The 17105-nt window shown below is 51.9% G+C and overlaps 1 protein-coding gene and 1 pseudogene across 2 annotated transcripts in view; one reads left to right on the forward strand and one right to left on the reverse strand.

The window, feature by feature from the left end:
- The window catches only part of CROCC (ciliary rootlet coiled-coil, rootletin), a gene marked incomplete at its 5' end in the record, with an annotated part of 34987 nt that extends 25204 nt beyond the window's left edge, over positions 1 to 9783 (reverse strand). Inside the window, 8 exons of the mRNA XM_080920997.1 lie at positions 2199 to 2305; positions 2668 to 2833; positions 2912 to 2973; positions 3044 to 3127; positions 3214 to 3399; positions 7579 to 7733; positions 9192 to 9333; positions 9724 to 9783. Of these exons, the coding sequence (XP_080777123.1) occupies positions 2199 to 2305; positions 2668 to 2833; positions 2912 to 2973; positions 3044 to 3127; positions 3214 to 3399; positions 7579 to 7733; positions 9192 to 9333; positions 9724 to 9783 (962 nt within the window). The remainder of the gene's footprint in view (positions 1 to 2198; positions 2306 to 2667; positions 2834 to 2911; positions 2974 to 3043; positions 3128 to 3213; positions 3400 to 7578; positions 7734 to 9191; positions 9334 to 9723) is intronic.
- A 235-nt stretch (positions 9784 to 10018) lies between these two features.
- On the forward strand, positions 10019 to 17105 carry LOC308424342 (isocitrate dehydrogenase [NAD] subunit alpha, mitochondrial-like; annotated as a pseudogene). Its single transcript has 3 exons — positions 10019 to 10054; positions 10345 to 11146; positions 16813 to 17105. The product of its transcript is annotated as an isocitrate dehydrogenase [NAD] subunit alpha, mitochondrial-like (transcript).

Here is a 17105-nt window from a genome sequence, read left to right on the forward strand (position 1 = left end):
GATGGGAAGGCAAGTGGGTAGGCCCCAGTGGAAGGCCTTTGCATCTGTGACACGTCTCCCATAGGCCCAAGACGAAGCGATGACAGATGGTTCAGGTGGCGTGGCAGGAGTGGCAATCCTGACGACACCAAAACATCCATCAAAAGGGAGAGATCACCTCAGACAAGTGATGACAGACCCAGTCGGCAGGTCCTACAGCCCAGAAAACCAACAGGGAAGCCACTCCTGATGGTGCACCTCCCAGGAAAACGAGCAGATAAAGAAGGTTGGTTCTTCAAGAGGAGCAAAGCTGAACCAGAAGGACGAAGGACGCACAAGCTTGCCTGCCATTAAAGTTCTCAGGAGGCAGAACAGGACGGTAGCAGGCTAGCCTGGACTACAGAGTGAGGGACCCGCCCCCGAAATGGGTGGAGGCAGTTAGATGCCCTGTGTGTAAAGTGCCTGCTGCTAGGCCGAATGACCTGGGCTTGGTGTTGGAGAGAACATGGCAGGAGAGAACTAACTCACTGAAGTCGTTCTTGGCCATCTCACATGTACACACGCACATGCATGTATGCACTCACGCACGCAAATGCGCACTTGCAATAAAAACAAATTGGAGAAGCAATGATGAAATTATACAGAGTATATACATCAAAAGACAGACAGACAGACAGACAAGGAGTGGAGTGGGAGAAAGCTACTTCATTTGCTTTATAAAATAACCCAAGAAGGCCACATAAAAAACGGGGGTCCTCACTTGCCTTGAGAAGGGGAGAGGTCACATTAGAGGGAGGACAGACTTCTCACCAGCACCGGTTTGAAATGGGAACCTTAAGTATGTGCCCTAGTCCACAGTAAAATAGGGAGGCCAAGACAGAAGAGTTCTCTGTGAGTTTGAAACCAGCCTGAACTACATACCAAGCTCCAGGCCAGCCAGAGCTACATAATGAGATTCTGTCTCTGAAGAAAGAAAAAGGTTTCCATGCTAGTAAAAAACAAGGCCCACTTCCAAGTCCCAGTGTGGGCGCTGCATGAACTGCAGTGCTGAGTACTCAACAGCAGGGGGCAGGGAAGTGCAGCTCAGAATTCTAGCTAACACACAGTATAGGGCAAGCACAGTACAAAGGCATTTGCCTCAGGCCAAGAGACTCCTCTGTGCGTGTTTGTGTGTGTGTGTGTGTGTGTGTGTGTGTAGGTGTGTGTGTGTGGGGGTAACAATACTGCACTGCTGGGGGTCTGAGTCTTGCCAAAAACCCAGAAGTTAGTGTGTAGCAAGAGATCAGTGGCAGGCTCATAAACAGCAAAAGCTAGACTACAGGAATCCCCGAGGACAGCCAGCCGCTTCCTGATCAAATAAGAGACTTAAGAGACCAAAAGAAAAAAACTTTAGCCAGGTATGGTGGGTGACACAGACCCGTATCCCCAGCACTTGGAAGAAAAAGATCCAAGCACGAGGCTGGGGCATAGCTCAGTTGGTAGAGTGCTTGCCTCACTGGGTTCAGTTCCCCAGCAACACATAACCCTGGCATGCTAGCACACGCCTGTCATTCCAGCACTCAAGTGGGAACAGGAGGACCAGAAGTCTAAGGTCACTGTCATCTGTACAGTGAGTTTCTGGACAGCCTGAACATAAGACTCTAAGAAAAAAATTCAGAAAAAATTAAAAATCTGCTGGACATGGTAATGCCTGCCTTTAATCCCAGCAGCAGAAGCAGAGGCAGGTGAATCTCTGACTCTGAGGCCAGCCAGAGCTACACAGTGAGACGATATCTCAAAAAAAATTATAAATTATTTATTTTATTTATACGAGTACACTGTAGCTAAATGGTTGTGAGCCACCATGTGGTTGCTGGGATTTGAACTCAGGACCTCTGGAAGAGCAGTCAGTGCTCTTAACTGCTGAGCCATCTCTCCAGCTTCTCAAAAATTTTTTAAAATCAAGTTTTGTGAATATCTGCAGCTTCTGATTCAAACAAGCCATGAAGAAAAAAAGGCTTCAAATCTGAACTCAGCTACTCTCTGCTGTGTGACCTGAGAAAGTCACTCAGCTTCTCTGATCTTCAGTGTGAAATGGGGAAGTAGCGGCACTGATCCCATAGGAAGAGCGCAGTCAGGCTGAGCCCCAGCAATGCTGACTGCCTCTTCCCACCAGCTGCCTCTGCACCCCCAGAGGCAGCAGGATGCACCCCGTGCTCCCCAGCAGCCAAGCCTCTCACCTCTCCGTGCCCATCTTCACCTCGCTGGCCATCCGTCGGAGCCCCATGACCTGCCTCCAGAGGAGCAGCAGCCGGCTGTGCTCGCTGCTGAAGTAGGCGTTGAAGGACTAGGGCGAGAGACACTGGGGTCACTGCTGCATGCCTGCCCCAGCGCCCTATCAGCATGGCCTAGGGGAGGATCTGCGTACCCCAGAGAAGAGTCCCCAGGGCCTGGAGAGCCCTCCAGCCGCCAGGGTGTGACCGTGGCCATGGTCTGCTCATTAGCTGTCTACATGCAACAGTGACACTGCACTTCACAAGGAATGGAAGAAAGGCCCCGCGTGGCCCAGGACATGTGTGAGCAAAGCCAGCTTTCCCAAGAGGGCCGGGACCATTGTGCTCACCCGGTCAGGCTCCCTGCCCCTCTCCTGACTTGATTGACTCTCTAGGACGCCCCACTGCCGTGCTCCCCCTCCAGCACCCCACTTACCTCCTCCTCCCTCCTCCATGTCGCCTCCCTCTGCTCCAGCTCCTTACAGCTGCGGGTCCAGTCACTCGTCACCTTGCGGATGTCCTCGCTCAGAGCCTGGTTGGCCAGGTTTGCCTGCTCCAGCTGCTCTCTCAGCATGGCATTCACCTGGGCCAGGCTGGCACTTCTGGGAGAGGCGTGGGGGGTGTTAGTGGGCACTAGCTCACTTGTCCAGAGGGGGCCCCCGGCTATCCCACATTCTCACCTCTGCTGCTCCTCCTCCAGGCGCAGAAGAGCGCTGTCCAGGTCCTGGCTGTGTTCTGTGTCCTAGGCGAGGAGAGGAGTCAGGACGAGCAGGAGACGGGAGGGCGTATGCCTGCCCCGTCCTGTCACCCACCTTCAGTCGCTGCTGCTCCAGCTCGGTGGACTTGTCCAGCAGCTGCTTCTCCAGCTCTGAGCATTGCTTCTTGTACTGCAGGATCTGGCAACGTGCAGGAAGCAGTGTGAGCCCAGAGGTGAGGGCCAAGTGAAGCAGAGAGGGCAGGGGTGAGGGTGGGCAGCCCTGACCTTGGCCTGCAGCCGCTGCACCAGCTGGGCCTGCCGCTGCTGGCCCTCCTGGTAGGCCTGCAGCTTGCGCCGGTAGGAGGCCTGCTCCTCCTGCAGCTGCCTTCGCAGCTCCACGCTCTGCCGCACCAGCCCCGGGGGCTCCTGTGCCTCCAGCTCCCCAGTCTCCAGCCGCACAGCCTGCTCCAGCTGCAGGGAAGGGCCCTGGGTGAGAGTCCTGTGCCTCCTGGGATCCAGACCCAGGCCTCTTCAGGAGACATCAGGCTGGGCCCAGACCCACAATGCCTTGCAACGGCAGCCATACACTCCAAGGAGCAGTTCCAGTCAGGTAGGCCCAGGATGCCGTGCACGTGAGCATACAGAAAAGAGCAGGCATGCATGGACACACAGACAAGGCAATGCATACAGAGGTATACAGAGCATGGTACACAGATAGGACATGCTTGGGCACCTAGACAGGGTGGGAATGGGCACACAGATAGGGCATGCTTAGATATACAGAACAGGCACAGGCACACAATGCAGACCTGAAAATATATGTGGGGTGGACATGGGCACACACTAATGAAGAAGGAATGGTAACAAAGGCTGGCTATGGGCACACTGATGGGGTGAACATGGGTATACATATAGAACAGGTATGGCACACAGACAGGCCAAGCATAGGACACACAAGAGACAAGCATGTACATATACAGGGAGACCTGCACCACATATCTGCAACACATGGACCTGAAGGCAGACAGTAGAAGTGCCTGCCTCCTCCATATTACCCCCTCAGAACAGCCTGCCCCACTATGGTAGAAGTGCCTGCCCCCTCCATATTACCCCCTCAGAAAAGCCTGCCCCACTATGGTAGAAGTGCCTGCCCCCTCAGTTTTACCCCCTCAGAACAGCCTGCCCCACTATGGTAGAAGTGCCTGCCCCCTCAGTTTTACCCCCTCAGAACAGTCTGCCCCACTATGGTTTCTACCTCAGACTGCTGCCATGTCTCCCAACCCTTTTCCTTCCCTGAGGCACACTCAGGAAAGCCTGGATTTAGTACCCAGGACACTGGCTGTGGGGTGGGATGGCTGCTGGAGACCGCTGAACAATGGGAGTGCATGTGAACCTACTCAGAGCAGAGGGATCAATTCACAGTTCTGAGCTTACAGAGAGCACCTGTAGCAAACAGGCAGTCTCAAACACCCCAGAATGACAGAGGAGCCCCAATAAACACCACAGCCTTAAGATCTGCCCTACCTAGCACCTGCTTTGCCCCCCTCACCCCTGCCTCTCCCTCACCTCACAGGACTCTCCCGTCTTAACTTCCTCCACTCCAGCTACTGTGCAGGAGGAGGAGTAGTGGGACCCGTGGGCACAGAGGCCTGTCCACTAGCCCTCTCCACCCTGTCCAGGTGCATGATGGTTCTGGCTGCTCTTTCTGGGGTCCCTCAGCTTCTAGGTGTCACAGAAGGAGGCTGAAGGGGGAAAGGCCGAAGATGAGCACACTTAGGGTCGTGAACACGTACAAGGGACTGGTCCCTAACCCAGATGACCGATGCTAACTCATGCTTACCATCCATCCATCAAACAGGCTGACAGCAGGATCCTCGGACACACACACACAAGTTAGGGCTGCCAGTCAAAGGGAAGCCAGCCAGAGGGGAGGCCTTTCTTGCCAACACTAACCAGAGGCCCAGGCTAGGTTAGTGCACCAGCACGGTACACCTGGTAGATGTTGAGAGCCATGAACAACGATGCTGGCGGGCAGGGTGACCGTGCCCACCGGAATGACACCGACTGGAAGGAGTCAACACAGCCTACAGGGGCTGCACTATGAGCTGAGGCTGCTAAGGGAGATGGGAACAGGAACCTCCTCTGCGGCTATGGCAAATGTCTACACAAAGCCCAAGCAAGCTGAGAAGTGGGTAGTCCCCACGCCTGTCACATAGCCCCGGAGGATGTGTGTGTAATGTGTCCGTGAGTATGCCTCACACATGGGACCCTGCATGCCGTGTATGTGCTGGGTGCGTGCAGACATTTGGTATCTGAGCGTTTCTGGACAAGGTCTATGGGGGTGGTACAGGCCCTGTGTCCATCTGCATGTACCAGGACATATGCCTGTGTATCTGTGTATGCCAGAGGGACCTGGGGAGGACAGTCTGGGCTCACTGGGTCACAGGTGGTGGTAGTGACAGCACTTGTGCATGTGTGAGTGCCCTGGTGGGCTGACAGAGCTCATGCTGGCTTCTGTCCTTTAGTCTGTGTGCAGCCAGGAGACGGCAGAATGCGCCGTGCTGTTGGTTGGCATGTGGCAATGCCGTGATGGTTCACCCACGTGTCGCTGTGCCGGGGCAGGACTATGTGTTCTCTGGCTACATATAGTCTGGGAGTCTAATGGTGCCCGAGCCCTGGCTGTCCTGGAATGCGCTCTGTAGACTAGGCTAGCCTTGAACTCGAGAGATCCTCTTGCCTCTGCCTCCAGAGTGCTAAAGGTATACACTACCATCTCCCTGCCGGCTGGGTTTGTTTCTGTGTGTTGTGTTCTATGTGGGGTCTTAGTGGCCTGTGTTGTGTGTGCTTGGCACATCCATATGACGCCAGTGCTATTGGTCCTGCGGTGTGAGGGGTGTGGGGCAGTTACTAGGGACTCCAGGGGCTTCGCCAGTGCTCAGTGCCAGACCTCACCTCTTTCCACAAACTCTGCCCTTTACAAAGCAGCCTCTCCATCTGGCTTGCAGTTCCAATGGAAAGGAGGTTGCCACAAGAATGGACGAATGTAGTTTACTGTCTCCCTTAGCAACCGTTGCTCTCCTGCCCCATTAACTCACTAAACCGAAGTTGCCATGGACACTGGGGAACCCAAGGATTCTGTTCTCTAGCAGCAGGGGATACGGCTACTATCTCTTTCCCACATGTCTCACTACACCTGTTTCTTGGGAACACTAAGGACCTGGGAGGTGGCCTCTGGGAGTCCTGCCTCAGTTTCTCCAAAGGACATGCAATGAACAGAACATGAATCCTGGCTCTTGTTCCACTTCCTATTCCAGGAAGATGTGGGATTTGAAGGACAAAAACAACCTCACTGACTGTCCCCAACCTAGTCTGCCAGGGCAGTGTGGCCACAGGGCACCTGTCATCTGAAAGCACAGGGACTGCACCATATAACCACTGCCCTGAACCAGCGGTGTCTACCCAGCTCCACTGCTGACCTTGGGCCTCACTTTCTGTAACCATTGGGTTCTTAAGCTCTCTGCGGACCCTCCCCCTCTAGGGAGGGTCATGTTCAAGGTCATGTTCACCCAGCCACCGCCTCTGGGTGGGGTCTCACCCAAACTGCCCCAGGCATATAACAATTAAAAATGTAGGTTGTGTGCCAACATCTGAGGGGAAGATCTGAATACACACAGCTCCACCCCACTAAACCACAAGGATGAGAAGGGACCGCCTCCCTATCCTTCCCTCCCTTGTCAGTCAGGGGCCAATGTGAGCGTCAGCTGCTGATGTTGGCTCCTAAAAGGCAGTCCCCAGGGGACTGGCACTGTGTCCTGGGTCAAGAAGGGTTTAGCCTGCAGGAGGCTGGTTCTGGCCATCAACAGTACCAATCCAATACTCCTCCCACCCTGTCCCCGCACCCCCTGTGGACTCTAAGAAATAAATTCTGCAGTGTGCTTGAAGCTAGGGACGACCATGGGATCCCCACTATACTCCTTAGCAAGCCCCAACAAGTCAGAGGCTTGTTTGAGCAAGTGGACCAGGACATGGCATATGCCACCACCAGAGGGAGCACAGAGACACACACACAATACAATCCACAGGCGTCCAGACAGACAGGGCCTTCCACTTGCATTCATTGGACCCTACAGCAGCCAGCAAGCTCTCTGCCTTCCCCCAAACAAAGGACAAAGGCTATCACAGTCTTGGCCTGGAGCCAGGACACCAGGATTTTTGTCTTAACTGACTGTGACAGTCATGGTTTTCATTCTCCCTGTCTGTCTGTCTGTCTGTCTCTCTCTCTCCCTTTCTGTCTCTCTGTGTTCCCACTCCCCCCATCTCTTTCTCTCTGTGGACCTCTATTTTCTCCTGAGTTAAATGGCATCATCACCTTTCATAACACTAAGTATAAAGAACTAAGGACATTTCCAGCACACTGGAAACATTCCATAAATGTGCACTACGACTGAGACGTTATCCCGCCCAGCAGTGCACACTCCATCCTTCACCCACCTTCAAACGTCAACCGCCACCAACTCCCCTGCTCGCCGTACGCTCGAGGACATTCTAGCTGGCAGAGCTTCAGTCTAAACCAGATGTCCATCCTTCCGAGGCCCGTGGGCCTGGTCAGGACTCCTCCCTAGCCCACCCGAGCCGGGCCACAGCACCCACCCTCTCACTGACGGCATTGTACTTGATGGCAAGCTCATCACGGTCTGCGCGGCTCTGGGCCAGCAGGTCCTCCACCCGGGACAGCTCCTGCTGCAGTAACTGGTTCTCTTCCTGCAGTGACAGCAGTGAGACCATCTCCGGGACCTGAAGTGAGGCTGACAAAGGAAAGGGGCTGAGGCTGATTTCTGGCTAGCGTGAAGGAGTAGTAGCCCCCACAGTGTTCTACTCACTTCTGAGACAGGAAAGTGGATGGGGGCCCTGGGTGTGTGTGGCTGCAGTACCCGGGGGCCTAGAAAGCTGAGGAACAGGAAGGTTGGCAAGAGAGCCCAAGAGCTAGATTTACGTAGAAACAGCTACAGCCCTGTGGCCACATTCCTAGAACATACAGAAAAGAGGTTCTAGCTAGGAACCAGGAGAGAATGTCTTTCTGTACCCACCCATCCTAAAGACACACAAAGCTCTGAATTATTGTGCCTTCATTTTCTAAAAGACTATTCAGATCTCAATTTTACTCATCTGTTAAATGAGTGGAATAGTAATTAGACCACTCAGGAATTTGGGGTTTTCATACCTTTGCTTTGTGTTCTTGTTTTTTTGAGGTAAGGTCTCCCAATGTAGCCTGGGCTGGTGTGGAACTCATGATCCCCTCTCCCACCCTTCAAATGTGAGATTTTTAAGCAAGTACCATCACACCCAGTTCTCTCACAACCTCAAAAGCTACAGTGTAAGTCGGTGGCAGCTAGCTTCTAACTTTCACCCTAAAAAACATGGACACACATTGCTGGCCTTCTAGTCTTGGGGGGCGGTCACTAAGCCTCCCCACCTCAGCATCCGTGATCCATTCAAAGAGACAGCCCCGGCCTGATGTGGAATCTGAACCAGATTACAGAAGCCACGCAGCACCCAGCACTCACGCACTAAGGAACCAGCTGACCTTACCTTCAGACACCCAGGCTGCATAACCAAGTTATGCATGCTACATACCATGCGGCCTTCAGCTTTTGGGCCCCAGTCATTAGGGGCACTATAAGAACCTGGTCTGAGCTGCCCCCTACCGCCACACGAATCTTAGCCTCAGACAGCTCACACCATGCCCGGTAGGAAATTCAATAACTGGTGTTCAAATCTGAAGCAGTGGAGTGGAAAGGGTTAGCCCCGCCTCTCCTCTAGCTGTGCCCCCCAGGTATGAAGAAGATAAGTTTATTGCATCTCAGTCTCCTTTGCTCCTCTGTAAGTAGATCTCTCTGTCACTAACCCTGTGTATTCAAGGAACAGGGGCCAGGGCTGAGAGCATGGGTCAGTGCATAGGGCACTTGCTACATACACAAGCATGAGGATCTAAGTTCAAATCCCAGCACCCATGTAAAAAGCTGGGCATCCCTTGGGTACCTGTAACCCAAAAGCCACTCGGGAAAGAGCCGGGGCAATCAGCAGGACTAGCTCCAGGCTGTGTGGGACGCTGAGGTAAGGGCACAGGACCAGAGCATCAGAGTACTTCGTTGTTGTCCTTGTGCTCACAGGAACACACACACACACACACACGCACGCACACACACAGCACCATCTGTGTCACTGCTGCTGAGAAGGGAGAGGGACGGGTAGGGAGGTAGTACCTGGGGTCTCGGGCTGGGAGAGGCTGCTGGTGATGATGTCCCTGACACAAACGGGCAGGCTGGCTCCCTGGAAGTCCTGGGCTGGGTTCTGCACACTCAGGCTCTTCTCTTGATCTGATCCCAGAACACAACTCTCCAGTGTCTGTGAGAAGAGAGAGTTTTCAGGGATCCTTGACCCCTGACTTCCTGGCCTGAGTCCTAGAGAACACAGGACACAAGGGTAAACTGCAGAGAGCTCCTGAGGGGTCTCTCCTAGCTCTGTGTCTCAGGCAGGACTTGAAGGGCAGAGAAGGTGGAAAAGGTCTTGCTGTGTCAGAGGCCAGTAATCCCCAAGGGCCAAGAGGGGCCCTTCCCCCACTAATGTGCGCTGGGATTAAAGAGTCCCCGCCCTGGCCTGTGCCCCCCCACCCAGCAGCCAACTTGGACCCTTGCACACTTCCCCACACTTCCCTCTGCTCACCACCTCACCACCCTATCAGGCCAGCTCTTCTGTACTGCCCAGGACAAGGTAGACGCAGCGGGCACAACCCACCTGGATCACAATCTCCAGGGCCAGCTGGGCCTGCAGGGATTCTGCCAGCCCCAGGCTCATGGAGGGGGAGTCTGTGGGTACTCCACAGCCCCCCTCCCCAAAGTACGAAGGTCGTAGGTCGTCTCAGCTACATGCACCAACGCACTAACACACCAATGCACCAACACACCAACGCACTAACACACCAACGCACTAACACACCAACGCTAGGCTGCTGGGTGAACAGCCCAGCAAGATTAAGCTTAAATCCAATGGTGCCTCCACGTGACCATGCAGGGGGCGGGGAGAGATTCAGATGGGAGAGGAGGGAGGAGAGCAGCAGGAAGCAGAGGTGCATAAGAGGCCCAGCCAGCACTCAGGAATGAAGAGCCCAGGAACAGGAGGAGAAGGTGAATGGAAGGGAACAGTATCTCCCCTCCCCCCATCACCCTGGCTGTGGGTCCAGCAGCTTTACAAGCCCAGCGGCCTGAGGCAGGAAAGGCCAGAGTCCCTAGTTTATGGAACATCTTCCCTGACCCGGAACGGGCTCACATGGTTTGCTCAGAACTCACTTGCAGCCTGCTGCTGGGCAGATAGATGCTTGTGCACTACAGGTTAGAAGCAAAGAAAGCATGAGCTCAGAAGCCAGAGTCCATGGATAAGAACGAGATGGGCTTGAAAGGCCCCCTAAAGACCCCAATAGCAGCCGGCCATCCATCGATGAATCTGTTGCTTCGTAAGACATTTGACCTTTATGCCAATATCCGGCCGTGTGTCTCAATTGAAGGTTATAAAACCCCTTACACAGATGTACATATTGTCACCATCCGAGAGAACACGGAAGAATACAGTGGGATTTGAGCATGCGATCGTTGATGGGGTTGTTTAGGGCATCAAGCTCATCACTGAAGAGGCAAGCGCATTGCTCGGAGCAACCACCGGAGCAATGCCACAGCTGTGCACAAAGCCAACAGCATGAGGCTGTCAGATGGGCTCTTTCTGCAAAAGTGCAGGGAAGTTGTGGAGAACTGTAAAGATATTAAATTTAATGAGATGTACCCCGATACTGTATGTTTAAATATGGTACAAGACCCGTCCCAGTTCGATGTTCTCGTCATGCCAAATTTCTATGGAGACCTCCTTAGTGATCTGTGTGCGGGACTGACTGGAGGTCTTGGTGTGACTCCAAGTGGCAATATTGGAGCCAACGGTGTTGCCATCTTTGAATGGGTTCATGGAACAGCCCCGGACATTGCAGGCAAGGACATGACCAATCCCACGGCCCTCCTGCTTAGTGCCGTGATGATGCTGCGCCACATGGGACTTTTTGACCACGCAGCAAAAATCGAGGCTGCGTGCTTTGCTACCATTAAGGATGGAAAGAGCTTAACAAAAGATCTGGGAGGCAACTCGAAGTGCTCTGACTTCACAGAAGAAATCTGCCGTAAAGGACTTAGATTAGGCATGTCTGTTAGTGGATTTGCTGAAGTCAGTCAGTCACTCCAGAAGGACACTCTGTAATCTTCCTTGAGAGCGCCCACCATTGGTTTGCTTGCTTGACAGAGTACATTTTCAAATCTGGCCTTTTCTTAACAGAACCCCTGCAATGGATGCACATGGCCGCGGGCCTTCACTCAAAGGATTCCCCAAGTGCTTGTATTTATTGTCTGTCTGGTAAACCTTCTTTTGTAAACTGTAAGCGAACTGTATCATTTATCATTGTTAACCCATTTTACACTCCAGGCAAAATAATTTTTCCTCAACTGTAAATATGCTGATACAGAATTAACAAGAGAAGATATTTAACTTTTTAACCAAAGCCCTGGATTTTTGGTTTATGCAAAACAAACTGGGAGTAAAACAGGTTTTAACAATCGCACAAGATAACATTATTTTAAGACTAGTGGGCACAAAAGAAATTTACTAGGAAAGTTCACAACAAAAAATGGTATATTTCTTAAAAATATAGAAATAAAGATATTTGTCCTATACATGAATTATGATTAATAAAAATGTAAGAGCTCCAAGAAAAAAAAGAAAAAGAAGACACAGCATCCGGGAGCATTTTCCCTCACAGCAGCAAGAAGGCTGTGTGTCACAGTGGTAAGGACCTGGAGTTGCTGGCCTGCCATGCTGACAGTATAGCCCTGGATAAATTACCTTTCCTGGCCTCAGTTTCCTTATTTGTGCTGATGGTGGGGAGGGGTTCAGAAGCACACAAGGCAAGCTAGAGCTCACAGTCGCTCACTTTAGCCCTGCCTGCTGGTTTCCATTCTCCAGGTCCCTAGGTTCTAGAGTATGTCAAGTTCTTCTAAGTCTCACATCTGCCCATTTCCACATAAGCAAACTGAGGCTCAGAGGGGTGGAGGTCTCACCTATTCAAGACATGCTATGGAGAAGTGTAAGCTTGAAGCTCAACCCCCTTAAGCCAAGCAGACTCCCCAAAATGCCTAAAGGGCAAAGCCAGGCCCCTGAATCCTCAAGACCTGCTGCCGTATCAAGTCAGCCCCAAGGATACATACACTTCAGTCCAGACTGGATCTCTCCTTCCCAACTGAGGACTCCACACTCAATGGAAAGGATGCGCACCTGGCCAAGAAGGTGATGCCACCAAGCTGCTATGGAGACCATTGAAGAGAGAGCAGTTCAGTGAGAGAAAGTGAGAGAGGACGTGTCACTGGGAGAGCTGTACAGTCAGGTTGCAGAGAGAGAGCAAGCGAGACACAGGTGGAGACAGAATGGGCCAGAGAATGAGAAGGAGCCTGAAGATTAGAACAGATTGCTGAAGTTAAGTATGAGGCCAACAAAGCAATTCCGTCAGAGGCTGAAAGAAGCCAGTTTGAACCAGTCAGTGTGGAGAGAAGTTTCGAGCTGGAAGAGGTGACCAGCCAGCCAGAGTTCAGAAAGAGCTAGAAAGGATGAGCTAACTCAGCAGGAAGTTTCAGGGGCTGAAAACATTCTAGGCCTGGATTAGATTGTATGGAGGCTAGAAGGCTCTGGGACTAGGCTCAGGTTAGCAGATGGAGGCAGTAAGCCTCTGAGACAATTAGATCAGGAGAACAAAAGATACATTTGTTCCTTCCCAAACTCTTGGTGAAATACGGTCCCCAATGTAAGAGTTGAGAGGTGATGGGACCTTTAAGAGGTGATTAGGTCAGAGGAAACTAATGCCTTTCTCACCACTGTGAGTTCACTTCTATCACAGGTGTGGGCTGAAGCAGACGTGTTGGCTCAGGTCTGTAATCCCGGCACTTTGGAAATAAAGGCAGAAGAATCTTGTGCTTGAGGCCAAACCTGGCTACATTAAGAGAGAGATGGTGCAGCTATTAAGAACCTGGCAGTTTTTGCAGAGGACCTGGGTTCAGTTCCCAGAACCTACCTAACAATAGTTCAGGGGATCAAATGCTTTCTTCTGGTCTCTGCAGGCACCATGCATGAATATGGTTTGCAGACACGCATGCAAGCAACACTTATGCATATAAAATAATCTAAAGGTGGGGTGCTTCAGCAGGCAGAGCACTTACCACAAAAGCACAAGGCCTGGCGTTCTGATCCCTGACACCTATGTAACACAGGGTGTGCTGGATAGTTTTATGTCAACTTAACACAAGCTAGAGTGAGCTGAGAAGAGGGAACTTCAGTTGAGAAAATGGCTCCAGAAGATCTGTCTGTAGGGCATTTTCTTAATTAGTGATTGATGGGGGAGAGCCCAGCCCATTATGGGTTGTGACATTATGGGTTGGTGGTCCTGGGTTCTATAAGAAAGCAGGCTGGGCAAGCCATGATGAGCAAACCAGTGAGTAGTACCCATCCATGGCCTCTGCGTCAGCTCCTGCCTCCAGGTTCCTGCCCTGTGTGAGTTCCTGGCCTGACTTCCTTCAACGATCAACAGTGAAATGGAAGCCAGATAAACCCTTTCCTCCCATTTGCTTAGGTTGTGGTGTTTATACCAGCAACAGTGACTATAACTAAGACAGTGGTTATGTCTGCCCACCTCTAATCCCAGCACTCAGGAGGAGGAGACAGGGGCTCCTCAGATCAAACTGGACCGCTAGACCAGCTTAATCCCGGACCATGGCTCAGTGGGAGACCCTGCCTCTGTATGTTAAGAGGAAAGCAAGCGAGGAACACATGTAATACCAACCTCTGGTGCACACGAACATACACCCACACAAATGTGAATACACATGCAAACATGTACGTACTGCATAGACACATGCACATGTAAACAACAATGTAAAGTAGCTGTTGAAGGTCCAGCCCAGCCCTCTGTCCTCTTGCTGGCTTATCTTCTGTCTCCCCACAGCATTATGGCCACCCACTGAGCTCCTATCCTTCAGCATTGTGAATTAATGAATTTTTTCTTTTATAAATGACCTAATCTTAGGGCTGGAGACATGGCTCAGTGGTTCAGAGCACTTGCTGCTCTTTCAGGGGACCTGGGCTGTTTCCAGCAACTACATGGTAACTCTAGTTCCAGGGAGTCTGGCAGCCTCTGCTGGCCTCCGTGGATCCCAGAAACACACACACACATGCACACACACATGCACACACACACACACACACACACACATACACAAAATGCACATACATATATGCAAACACTCATACACATACAATAAAAATAAGTGTTAAAAGAAAACAACAACAATCCAGTCTTGTATGTTCTGCACAGCAACAAAAATGAACTCTGACAGCAAGTGACTAGTTTGACTCTAATCTTGGCTAAGCTTCCTCCTGGGCTTTGTCACCTTATGTAAGTGATTCACCCCCTTCACCCTGAGTCTGTTTTCTTTTCTGTAGAACGGCGTGCTGATGGTGCCTGTTTCTGCTGGGGGAGGGAGGGAATAAACTGTGAACCTGGATACAGCAGCCAGAAACTGTGTCCAAATATGGCCACATAGCCAGGTTCTACCCAACAGAATGTGTCACTTTGGAAACTGGTAAAATCTTCTTGGGAGGAACGGCCTTCATCTGTCCCAGCCTGCCAAATGGAAGGAAATAACTCCAGGGTCCCAGAGGATGACACAGACTCACTGCACAGAAAGCCACCTGCTAAACACCAGCTCCCAGTGGTCATTTGTAAACCTGCCTTGTGCTAGCCTCTGAGGTCTGAGGGTCACATGACTCCAAGAGCTAGGGTTACCTTAAGTTCTCCTGCAGTTAACAGGACAGGTGTTGCCTGTTGCTGCTGCTGTAATATTCACCCCATCCTTTGTAGTCTCTGACGTCACACCTCACTTCCTGACTCTCAGCCACTATCTGCAGGGACAAGGGGATCCTCTGAGCTCATTCTCTTACCCACTCTTGCTGGAGCTCCGAACCCATTTGCCATGCCTTGCCAAAAAAAAAAAAAAAAAAAAAAAAAAAAAAAAAAAAAAAAAAGCTCCTCAGCAATCACAAATCCCACACAGACCGGTTTTACCTCTCATTTTCTCTGGTTGCTGACTAGAAATTATAAACAAAAAGACTGAACCAACCCAACCCTACCTCATCAGAAGGTACCGTTTGACGCCCTTCTATTTCAAAGTTTTAAGTAGTAACAGCAACAACTGACGTCATGCAGCCCCTGCTATGTGCCAGGCACATCCTGGTCTCTAATGTATATCATATAAGTCACTGCTTCACATGAGCTGTTAAGATGTCCCCCTCCCCAGGGTCTCCCGCTTCCTCTCTGGTCTCTCAATCCTACTCTGCTTCACACAGTGAGATCCTGTCCGTCTCTGCTCAAAGCTCCCAACTTGTCCCCGTCTGAAAGGTTACTGAGCCTGGCCCCAGCCCACCTCAGTTCCTTCTCTTCCCCCACTACTCGGTCACACTGGCCTTGATTCCTCAAACTCCCCAGCCTGGTGCCCACCACACACCTTTGCGCCTACCATCCTTTCTGCCTAAGACCCCCGCTCTCTTTGTACAAGATGAAGTAAGAGCTACCTGGAGATCTGATCTGGCTCAAAACATCACCTTCTGGAGAGCTAGCTTGGAGCTCCCAGTTAAAGTGGTCCTTGCTTACATTACTATCTCTGTGGAGAGTCAGGAGCAAATCCTCTTTGTACATCACTACCTCCATAGTGCCTAGGGCCTAAAGCTCTACAGTTGTTGAGTGAATGAATGAATGAATATGGAGGAGAGCCACAATACAGGCTGACCATCTCTAATCTGAAAACCTAACACAATGCCACAGTGGCCCATCCCTAACTTTCTGTAACAATCCACAGTTCACCAAAGATGTGTAAAGCTATTGTAGGCTATGTGGCTAAGTGTAGTAAGATGCTCAAATACATTTTGTTTTGATTTGGGTCCTGTCCCCCCCCAAATCTTTTTATGTATATGTAAATATCTAAACATTTGTTTTAAACGAAGGACTTCTGGGATACTTAACCTGGACACGGAATTAAACAGGAGGGAAAATAAATAATCCCCTTTGACTTTTGTGGGTTGCATAAATCTCAGCCATGCCACATAGCCAGGGCCAGACCAGGCAATACCTCCTAGAAGATGCACCCCTATTAAGGGTGCCCATGCTCAGAGGGCCCACTCAACCCTCGGGGTGGGGGGAGAGCAAATGATGAGATTGAGTATTTGGGAGTCTCTCCAAATTTCTCCATCCACAGACTCTGCTAATCCTAGAGCTACTTGTGAGCTCAACAGGAAAATAGAAAATCTTAAGTAGACAACACCTAAGGGCCCCAACTTTCCAGACAAATCCAGTACCCAAGGGGCTGGGCAGATCTGAGGTGGCGGAACATACATCCGTTCTGACTTGGGTTTGCAAAAAAGCCTGGGAGGGCTCTCCAAATGCCAGTCCTGGAGCTGCTGGCTGGACTCATCCTGAAAAACCCTAGGTGGAGGCGCAAATCTCTGCACAGGCTCCTTCTGGAACGCTCAGTAATTGCGCTGGGCCTCAATTTGCTGGTATGCACTATGGAGAGCCTCCCCCAAGCCCCAGAATCAGCTAAAAGGAATAGGAAGAGCATCCGACCGAGGGACACTGAACCGGGCCTAGCAGTCAGGAGGCCACGGACAGTGGCGCGCGACTGCCGGTGACCGTCCCCCCACCCCCGCCCCCGAGGGGGAGCCAGGGCACCTCTGTGAGAGGCTGCTGGACTGCAGGCCTCGGGCCCCAGACGGGAGACTCCAATGGGAAGGGGACGCACCAGCGGTACGTCCCCTTCCCGCCTAGACCTGGCCAAGCCAAGTCCGATGGGGGTCGTCGGGGCGCTGGGAGCCCCCAGGACACCCACACCACTCGAGAACGCCTCCTTAGCCCGGCGCACCCGCCTCGTCCCCGCCCCGCGCACGCGCGCCGCGGCCTCCTACCTTCGCGGTCCACCGCCAATACCGAAAGGCGGGGCGTGCGCTCAGGGGGCGGGGCAAAGGCGTGGCGACGTAGAAGGTGGAGTTAG

The sequence above is a fragment of the Micromys minutus genome (genome assembly GCF_963924665.1).
Source record: "Micromys minutus genome assembly, chromosome: 9".
Classification (NCBI taxonomy): Eukaryota; Metazoa; Chordata; class Mammalia; order Rodentia; family Muridae; genus Micromys; species Micromys minutus.